Below are 11323 nucleotides of genomic sequence, written 5' to 3'. Positions count from 1 at the left end.
TTATCTCTTATTATTTCTTGTGGCCTCAAAGTGATTAATGGGTTGGGCTTTAAATATATGTCTTGGGTATTCTACTATCCAACAGTATCAGTCCTCCAGCCTATTGAACCAGAGAACAGTAGAGAAATTAAAATATATTTTTTGAGAAGACGCCAAGACGGTGCTGCATTTATCAATCACTTATATCTTTAGGAATGTGGACCGACATAGTCAAGTTGAGTCGAATTTCGGTAATTCCAATTCCGACTCCACTGTCACTCTATTTCGTTGGAGTTCACATCTAAACTCTGATTCCAACTTATGTATGCTTCGATCTAACTCCGACTCCAACTCTTACTTGTTAGAGCGGTTGGATTTGAACTTTTTTTTAGTCTTCATTTTTAGTTTCATATTTAGCCCATTTTTAAAAAAGAAGTTTTTGGAAGTTTTCAAATTTTAATTTTTTTCAAAAATTAAAGACTAAAACTAAACCATTCATTACTAATTTACTTCTATACTAATATATAACTTGCTTTTATATTAAATTTATATTATAGTGTCTAATTAAATGTTATCATATTATAGTATTATAGATTATTTCTATTGTCTAATTACATGTTATTATACTATAATATTATGTATAATTAACTCATTATATTAGACATATTTCTATACTAGCGGCCATCTAACGCCGATGAAGCTATAAATCAAGAAAATCCCAAGAGATACTATCCTCTAACAACGATGGATGCATTTCATTTGGGTTTTGGGATTTTGGAATCAAGAAAATGGAATTCCAATCATGTGGAGCTTTTGCATTATCGCTCGCTTGCAATTCTTTAATAGACGGATTTAGGTAACGGCGTTAATTTTAACGGTAAAATAACAAAAACCGTTAAACAAATAAAATTTCGTTAGATAGCCACTTTATATATATAAAGATATATTGATTATACTCTAAAAAATTTAGTAAATATAAATTATATATAATTACAAAAGTTCTCCCTCTGAAGCAAGGCATGAAAAGATATTATTTATCACATTTCCTATATTGATCAATCTGGATAAGTATTGTTTTTTTTTTTTTTTTTTTTTTTTTTTTTAAATGAACCTCTATATTCATTTATAAAACTGTGTTACTCATTATATGACTTTTCCTTCACGAGTAAGTCTATACATCTGCCTTTACTTCTACAACACCACACTTCGGTGATGTGGTATTTTAATTTTTTTCCCTGCATGGCCCCTCTGTCATTCAAAGCCCAACCTGTACGTCGTTCATCACTGTGTTGTGCCACTGCCGCCGTTGACCGACCAAAAAACCTTCGATCGTTTGCCACCATCTCACGCTTAAGGAGGCACATGCTAGATTTGTTGGGATTGTGGCTGCTACATGTTGAGGAGGTGTTTTACAAGGTGTAAGCTACAGCAACCCTAACTTGGGGAAGAGAAGGTGGTGCAGCGGCACTTATTTTAGGATGATTGATATAAGCACGAGATTGAGAGCTAACAGTAGGTATAAATAGATGAAAGGAAGACCAAAATAAAACCCTAGAGGTGAGGGAAAGAGGCGTGATGCAGTGGAGAGAAAGAGGCGTGATGTAGTGGAAACAGAAGTGATGGAGCCATGCATGCAAAGGAACTTGCAAGACGTGGATTCTGCTTGATCTCAAGGGCCTGGGCTTCTGGGTGATCGGGTAGGGCCCATTTAAAAAAAATTGGGCCCACAGTTTGGATATTGTAGGAAAATTTATAAAAGGGTTCTTCCCTGAAATTTGGATCTCAACTCAATCTAAAAAATAATTCAACTTGTTTAAAAATTATCTCGGCCCATAAAAAGCTTTTTAACGAAAATATCAAACCCAAAGTAAATTATAGTCCACCAAAACGGAGATTTTAGACTCGTAGTGTACTAAAAAAAACATATTTGAAAACTCAAATGACCTTTTCGCAAATATAAATCTAATTTTTTTTAACAGCTTAGTATTGGACCAGAGTGTTATATATATTATAATGTCTAATTACATGTTATTACACTTTAGTAAATTAGTATTATGTGTTATGAACTTATTATATTAATTTTATTTCAATGTTAACATCTAACTTATTTTTATACTTGATTATGAATGTTAGTAATACTATGATGTTTACATTACTAAACTATTATTAGTCTATTTATATTATACTATAAGTATATTATTTTATAATAATTAGCTCATATAAGTATATTATTGAATTTAACTATATAAGTTCTAATACTTATATAACTATAATAGTATATATGATAAATATATAAATAAATACATATTTTATAACATATATACAATATCGGAGTCGGATTTGGAGTCAGTTCGGAGGGCAAAGTTAGAGTCGGTGTTGGATCGAATCAGAGTCGAAGTTGGTCCAACGATACCTCTAAATAAAAAATTAAAAAAAAAAAATTGACTCTAACTCCATTTTGTTGAAGCCAGATTCAAAGTCGGTTTGTCAGATTTTGCTCAGCCTTATCTATATTGTTCCATATTAGAAAGTCATTTTATTTTACACATAGTTGTTAGTTATGTTTAAGGTCTGCTAGAACATACCAGCTCACTTTTTAACCTTGGAATCCCTCGATTCCCAAATTATAATCTATCTATGTTCCTTAATGAGAGAAGGAAAAATAAACAAAAGAGAAAGAGTAATAATTTATACAAGTCTCAAATAGATAAATTTCACATAATTTATTTGTAAAAAAGTAAATCTACCATGAAAAAGTATAAAACAAAAGCTTTTATTTTTTAGTGGAACGTATTTTTTTTACAAATGATCTGTATGAGATTTGTACCTAGCATTGCCCACAGATAAAACCATCTATGAGATTTATAAATATGAGAGATTATGCTATATAGTTACTCAAAGTTGTAATGAAATAGGGACGACTCATTGTCCCAAAATGTTGTAGCCCATTTTCAATTCTAAACCTTTGTTGAGAAACTTCATTGGCAAATGATCTTAGTTTTAGCAAGATCAAGAATTTGTGGGATGTGTAATTATATTGAAAGCTGGAGTAAATGATTGGATATTAAAATGTAATTAGGAAAATAAGAAGTAAAAGGAAAATTTTGACTAAAATCTTCATAAGATAGGGCCTAAGTAGTTTAATATGATACTTGACATGGTTGCTTAGGGCATGTTTGGCTTCTTGGATTATCTCAGGATTTTATATATAGTTGTGAAATGGTTTGAGTGAAGATATTTTATTATTTTTGAGAAATGATAGAAAAAAAGTTAAATAAGAATATTAAAAAATTAAAAAATTATTTGAATATAATTTTTTAATATTATTTTTATTTTGAAATTTTAAAAGTTATATTACTTTTTGTGTTTTGTTTTGAAGTTTGTAAAAGTTGTATTAATTTTTGTGTTTAAATAATGATTAGCTAATGATTAGATTAAATTTTATAATTAAAAAGTGTTTTGTATTTAATTGATGTTTAGAAATGAAATTATAAGAAGTTTTGAAAATTTTGAGAATTCTCGTGTTTGCCAAACATTCCTAACTGTCAAATTATTTATACATGTAAGCATCGATTTTTTTATTATTTAAAATTAGACCATGCTATGATATTATAATGAATTAAAGTTTTCTCCTTGTATTCTAATTTTTTCTTTTGTTGAAAGGTGGCTTGATTCCTATGATAAAATCACCTCCATAGATTGTTTGCTTGAGTGGTGTTTGTGCTTCTTGAGCAAAGTTTCAAACAATGAGTTCACTCATCACTTGCTTGATGGTCAGCTTTAGCTAGACATAACACGTGAGTTCCCTTGATACCCACTCGACAGTCAACTCAAGCGGGATGCTAACCTGAGAGTTCTCTTAACACTCAGATCGAGTGAGTGCTAGCCCTAATGTTCGCTTGAGCCTCACTCGATGCTCCATTCAAGCGAATGTTCGTATTAAAGGCTCCGCTCAATTTTAGTATAAATATGAATTGCTTTCATCGTTTTTACACTTTGAGCATATGGAAACTTACAATGAGAGATTGAGGTCCTCTTGTGAGAATCCCAAGAGTCTATTGGGTGTATTGAGACTTTAAGATTGAGGATTTTGTGTTTGATCTATTATACTCCACCTTTGTTAATAGTGAATTCATTGAGACCGGCCCTACCAATAGACGTAGGCTCACATTGATCCGAATTACTTAAATCTTACTGTTCTTTGTGTGATTATTGATTTTTCTTTTGTTTGTTTCCGCTATTTTTACTTTAACTTAACCTTTGATAACTAGTTAATCCCAACATCTTTAATTTGCCAAATAGATTACACTTTAGATCTTCCTATAGCACATATGTATCACTCAAATGATTAGATCCACGACTTCTATCTCTCTTTTTATTTCTAGAAAGACAGAAGTCCTTCGTGGGTTAGAAACGTGACCCTATCCTTTCCTTTATTACTACAAAAAGAGAAAATACTAGTTGAACTACAAGTCAACCGGCAATTCATAACTGATTATGCAACATTTATGAATTGACTATGCAGTAATTACATTACACAATTTCTTTCCCTCTCTAAGCATCTCAATCTATTTGTAATGGTAGATGTGTCTTTATAATGTCGTTGAATGTCCTGAATTTATTAACAAAACGTTATATGCCATACATTTTGGATTCTAATTTTCTATTAATATTTTAGTTGCCTCTATAAGAAAATTACTTATTTGTTGTCAAATATTTTTTGTCAATATGAGTTAATTCTCATCACAAATGCTCATTTTCATTGCAAATAATTTGTCATAAATGAGTCAATTCGATCAATTTCCGGCCTCAAGCTATTTGTTGTATCACGTTGTAATGGGTCTTATAATGATAATTGTTGATAACAGTGTAGATGATTAATGTATTGTTTCCAAAGTAATGACCTGTCTTGATTTATATGCATGGTGTAAGTTTTTTACATGAGTAATGTTATAATAAGTCGTAAAGTGTGTAAGTATCATGTAGTCGCTTTAAAAAAGAGTGGAGTCTACTATCAAAAAATTAATTTTCTTTTCATATAAGTCCCATATTTAATTACTTTTTTCAAAATGATTACGTGACGCTTGTACATTCATAACTGCAAGTATTATTTCCAATTTCGTTAAATCATCACTTATTTCAAAACTTTAAACTGATAGAAAGAGATAGATTACCAATAAACCCAACATATGAAGTTCTTAATAAATAGGGTGAAGTTCTTTTATAAAACTAAAAAATTTAGCGTGAGCCTTAATAAGATCTTCATCATTTTAACAAAAAGTTTAACCTCAAGAAATTTTTAAAGGTCAAAATATTTATTTTTATTAAACCACCAACCAGCTTATTATTTTTCTCTAGTATCTCTTATTCATTTTAAGATATAAAATAAATAGTTAAATCTATATCTTTCATTCAACTTAAGTTTTTGGGATAAATAATAAATTATATGACATCAAAGCAAAGATTCTGAGTTCAAACCTTAATTATACACTCTATCCTATTTAATTAAATATTCCATTTGTTGAGTCACCCATTGAAGGAAAGTCTGGCTCACACGTGATAGTGAGTATTAAGATATAAAATGACTAATAAAATCTACCTCTTTTTTCAATTTAAACTTTTAGGACAAGTGGTGATTTTACACATTTCAACATCTTTCTTGCTATTATGCACAATAATAATTTTAAATGAAAATTATAGGTTTTTATTTTTATTGAAAATAGGAAATCATAATTTGTAATTCATGATCGATTACAACCATGATCGTGTATTTTAAATATGGTTGATAAATATATATATATTATATATATGTTGATATTTTTTATATTTTCAGTTATTTTTACGTGACGAGTTTTGTATTATCATGAATGAATAATAATATACATTAAAATATACAAAAAATATTAGTAACACAACATAAGTTCACCTCTTTAAAATAAATTTCTAGGATCCGCCGCTGCCGGCCCGTAGACTCTTCTCATGCATAAGACATAAGTTTGTTTGCCAAGAATGGGAATTTTAATGTCATACTCTTTATGTGTTGAGAATGCCATTGGTTTGAACCTATTTCATGGAGTTGAGTAACAACTTGGCCTGCGATATGTCTACCATTTAATACCCACCAATGCTAACTTTTTCTCCTTATCAACCACTGTATAGGGTTCAATATGGTCAACTAGAAACAGGAGGTTGGTTTTCCTTATGGTTGTTTTAAAAAGAAGTAAAAAGATATTTCCAGTAAGGAGGATAGACCCTTGACCTATTGATAGGCTACCACCAACATGGAATAGTGCCCTGAATTATTGATGGACCATATCACATGCAATTATGCAAACTAGGGGTGAGCATCGGCCGGTCCGGACCGGCAAAACCGACCGGACCGGCACTGTTTGGACCGGACCGGACCGGACCGAATTGGGTCCGGTCCCATTTTTAAGGGACCGAAAAGATTCGGTCCGGTCCCGGTCCGGGAGTTTTTCACCCCGGACCGGACCGGACCGGACCGAATAGAAATAAAAAAAAATAAATATTATTTATATATATTATTTATATAATAGTATTAGCATATTACTAATATATATATAATAGTATACTATATGTATATATATTAAATATATTACAATATAATTACATAAATATTAAAAAAAATGTCATTAAATATTAGCATATTATATAAATATATAGTTATCACTATTACTATTATTACATATAGTTATTAGTTATAGTATAGTTATTATTACATATATTTATTAGTTATAGTATTATTACTAATAGACTAATAGTATTATCATATTACTAATATATATATAATACTATATGTATATATATTAAATATATTACAATATAATTACATAAATATTAAAAAAAATGTCATTAGATAAAATTAAAAAAAAAAAAAAAAGTCAACCTTGGACCGAATGGACCGACCGGACCGGACCGGACCGAATAGGACCGGACCGGACCGGTCCTCATGGAGTTCGGTCCGGTCCAGGGTTGGAAAACCCTGGACCGAATAGGTCCGGTCCGGTCCACAAAACCTCCCCGGACCAGACCGGATCGGACCGGATCGGACCGAACTCACCCCTAATGCAAACCAGCTTACTATTGTTTAAAAGGAGAATAATGATATGTATAAATTTTAAATATACAAGTCATTCGTAGTCTTTTTTTATAAAAAAGCGAACCCCATCATAAAAATATGAAAAACTCTCTCTCTCTCCCCTTTTTTTTATTTTTTTATGTTTTTCTAAAAGGCTTGTGCAAGGTCTTGCATTTGGGCTTGTGCATTTGGGTTTTATCACTAGTATTACTCCTAAAAGAAAATAAATAGTTTCAGTGTTTCACCCTTCAAGGGCAAGGGCAAGACATATAAGCCTTGTTTGGCTTGGCCTTTCTTTTTTCTTCTTCTTCTTCTTTCTTTCTTTCTTTTTTTTTTTTTCTTTTTTTTTTTTTTTTTAATTTTTACAAACTTTTTAAAATACGTTTCAAAATAAACCAAACATCTTCAATTTAAAATAAATATGTTACTTCAAATTTTCAACTCTTTTAATCTAATAATTACACAAACACAAAATAAAGTTAAATCATTTCTTTACAAAAATAAAATAAGAAGCACTCTTAAAAGTTTATGTTCAAATAACTTTTCAACTCTACAACTTTTACAAACTTTAAAACCAAACACATTTCAAAAGAGTAATGTCATATACAGTCACTTTTACGTACTCACTGCGCACTCCACTGATATGATTGGCTGGATTAATTTTTTTTAATACACAACCAATCATATTACTAGAGTGTACAAAAGAGTCCATAAAAATGACTGTACATAAAATTTTTACATCTTAAAAAGTCTTACACAAATTCTCTGGATTTTCTCGGGAAAACCAAACATGGCTAACTTTCTTTGATATTAGAATTTAAAAGCTTTTCCTGCAATTTTTAAGACTGTTGAGATTCATTTTTTTTTTTTTTATTTCTAATTACACTCGCATATTCTTCTCATCATATATAAAACTTTGTTTTTAAGTATTTTAGACAAAGCATATTGGAATGATCTTGCTTTGTTGTTAATTCTACAAAGCTTCAAAGACCACCTACCAGTTTCTGATGAATGTTAGGTGCAGCCATGCAAGAAAATGAAATTGACAAAAATACATGTAATTTTTCAAGCTATCGGAAAATATTGGCCCTCACCATTTTAGAAGGCTCATTTTAATAAGCACAATTTAGTCAAATGGGCCCTTTCAATCCGAATTAACGACCTTTTTATCATAAGCATGGCAAGCTTCATGCAATTTTTTTGTAAAATAATAGATTCTATTAATAAAAATTAATTTTTTTTTTTTTTTTTTTTTTTTTTTTTTTTTTTTTTTTTTTAAGGTGGAATCCACTTTTTTGTAAGAATTTGTATGTAACTTGTCAATTTAAGACTTATACAAATCTTTTCTCTTTTAAAGAAATAAATATTATTCTTCCTCTTTAATTTTGTTATTATCAGTTACACCAATAGGTGTGTCATATTTCGTGTAACTTTTCATTTATGTGATTAATTTATGACATTATTTAAAATATATCATATCAACTAGTGTGACTAAAAATGACTAAATCAATTGAGCATGGAGAATAACACTGGTTTCAATTATGTTTTGTCGATTCGTGGGAGGGGGGAGGGGACTTTCAAAGCGATACTAAGGGCTCGTTTGGATATTGAGAATATCTCAAAAAATTTATAAATAGTAAAATAATTTGTAAATCATAGTGATTTTAGGGTTAAAACCGACGTTGCATCAACAACTTTTTGATATGTTTAGAAATGGCCAATAATTAGGAGGGAGCAAATTGACAACCTTAGTGTCGGCATGATTTCGGTTAGTTGTTCAATTTGCCATCGGTGGCACTCTGAGGGGGGAGGGGAGTGAAGGGCTATGCCAGTGTAGACTCTAAAATATGAAGAAAGAAGAAATAAAGGAAAGAAGAAGAATGAGGGTTATTAATCCCAAGTCTTAAGCCAAACGAGTCGTTTTATATGTTTATAATATAATATAATATATAATTGACCCATTTGACAGTTTGATTTTGGTTTAAACTGGAATCGAATTGGTTGACGTTGATTTTAAGTTATTTCTACCACTGACCAATTGGTTCTTTATCGATTTCGGCCAATTCGTGTCGGTAATGACCGGTTTCCTTGATTTTTGTACAGCCTTATGAAATAATTTAAATTAAGATATTTATTAAAAATTTTAGAAATGAGAGAAAAAATTAAATAAAAATATTCTAAATTTTAAAAAAGTTTTGAATATAATTTTTATTTGAAAATTTGAAAAATTTGTATAAGATTTAGTATTTTATTTAAAAGTTTAGAAAAATTATAATAATTAACTAATAATTAAATTATAATTTTGAAGTTTTAAAATTAAAAAATATTTTATATTTAAATAATATTTAAAAAGAAAATATTGAAGAATATATACTCTATATTAAACCAACTCTAAAATTACGGATCCAGTGACCGATTAATTCAAGTGTAAAGGACTACTGGAAGAATGCATGTCAGAATTCGGGGAGAGCTAGAAGAGGAAGGAAGATGAGTCATCTTATCTTCTTTTATCGTTATCTGATATCACATCAAATAATTGATGAAACAATAAATAGTAGCAAATAAATATTTCAAAATGTTTATAAACAAATATTTTTTTCCCAAACTATAGATATGCTCGACAATCTCGAAGAATCCATAACCAAGTCGCCGCTTGTGATCTTCATGACTCAACCTCCCACCATAATTAATAGTTGTGGAGAGAAATTTTACAGTGCAGTTTCCACCCTTTATGTTCTAGCTTATATTTTTCTTGGCATTGGACTTCCCATTTGCGCCTCCTTGGTCAAGAGGAGCCTTATACAACATTGATTTGCCAACTGATCAATTCATTCAACTAAATCTGTTCAACATTAAATGAATAGGGCATCTTTTTTTTCTTTTCATTTTTTTATTGGCATCGGGAGACCGAGAACGAAGCCCCGACTAATCTCGGGGGTGCATAGGCCTTCGCGCCTTCTCTCTTGCTCGGTTTCTTCTCCACAGCCCAATGGCAGCAACATCACCGCAGAAGACTTCGTTCAACCACAAAAAGGTCCCTGTTTTAGACAACCCGATACAGAGCAGCCGTCTGTGCTCACCGATTCACCATCAACGACCAGCACCACCATGGAAGCCATCCTTGCACCACCCAACCGCCATCCCACTACGTCAACAACCCCTCTTACCCATCACGGCAGCGAACCACTGCTCAGCCTCAGCGCATCATCGCCTCCACACCGTGAGCTCTCCCACTTTATCTCAAAACCACCATGTGTTAGCCAAACCGCAGACCACCACCCTTGCTTCTCCACCGCATGCCCTCCACGCCAACCCAACACCGAGGCCATGCATCACCTCCGCAAGCTCAACGACTCCAGCGAGAACCACCCAAAGTGGACGGAAGTTCCAACTGCTGTAAGCCAAGCCGCTGCTACCTTCCTCCGTTTGATCACCAATGGACGTTGCCACCTTCGCTCAACCATGGAAAGCATCTGTTTCACACATCCAAAGCAGAGCAGTTCTCACGGTAACCTCTCTCTCTTCTCCCTCACGGCATGGTTCTCTCTCTACGATTTCTCTCTCTCTCATCTCTCTCTCTTTGTTATTCAGTCACCCGGATCTACCGTGACACCATCGATATTTGCCCAGCCACCTAGCTCAGCCCGAGTGCTCTGCCTCTCCTCCATCTATTTCTTCCTCTCTGTAAGCTGCCGATCTAGACGTATTTCTTTGCTGCTTTGTGTTTTCTTTAGGTTTTTAGTTGTTGCATTCTGGGGTCATTAAATTACTTAGATACCCATTAAATTGCTTTGTGTTTACTTAGATACCCTTTAAATCCATTTATTGGTTAGTTATAATTATTATACATAAGGATACTAAATATATATTGTCCAATGTATAGTATTTAAAATTAAATTTTAATTTATTACTTTTTTCGTCCTTAGCATGCTTTGATCTTATTTGTTTTAATTACTATGTCCTATGAATTAGTTAGTACGCTTTAATATTTTTATTTGTTATATATTTATTATACTTATCTCAAGTAATATATAATAGTTATATATATATATATATATAAAAGTGGTATGACCAGTCTTATTTAATATAAAGAAGGAAAACAAATAATAATAAACGGTAGAACCAGCCAATTGCATAAACAAAAGACAGAAAATGATAAAATAAATTTTATTGAAAATATAATACTTATAAAAAGATTAATTCTCACAAAGATTGGGAATAATTGACATGAAAAGAAACTTAGAT

At 31.4% G+C, this 11323-nt stretch overlaps 1 protein-coding gene across 1 annotated transcript; it reads left to right on the top strand.

The window, feature by feature from the left end:
* The first annotated feature begins 9676 nt into the window (after positions 1 to 9676).
* On the top strand, positions 9677 to 10763 carry LOC122298529. Its single transcript, XM_043108321.1, has 2 exons — positions 9677 to 10586; positions 10670 to 10763. Exons 1-2 carry the CDS (start codon positions 9935 to 9937, stop codon positions 10714 to 10716), a joined length of 699 nt encoding a protein of 232 aa, XP_042964255.1. The 5' UTR covers positions 9677 to 9934; the 3' UTR covers positions 10717 to 10763.
* Positions 10764 to 11323: the final 560 nt, after the last annotated feature.

The sequence above is a fragment of the Carya illinoinensis genome, chromosome 16, assembly GCF_018687715.1.
Source record: "Carya illinoinensis cultivar Pawnee chromosome 16, C.illinoinensisPawnee_v1, whole genome shotgun sequence".
Lineage (NCBI taxonomy): Eukaryota > Viridiplantae > Streptophyta > Magnoliopsida > Fagales > Juglandaceae > Carya > Carya illinoinensis.
The sequence above is the reverse complement of the archived record's forward strand: the minus strand, read 5'-3'. Positions and strand labels throughout refer to the sequence as shown.

Excerpts from the sequence above, each read along its gene's own strand:
- LOC122298529 (XM_043108321.1), top strand. The coding sequence starts at position 9,935 with ATGAATAGGGCATCTTTTTTTTCTTTTCATTTTTTTATTGGCATCGGG. Across the intron at positions 10,587-10,669 it reads AAAGCAGAGCAGTTCTCACG|TCACCCGGATCTACCGTGAC; the intron begins GTAACCTCTCTC and ends TTTGTTATTCAG.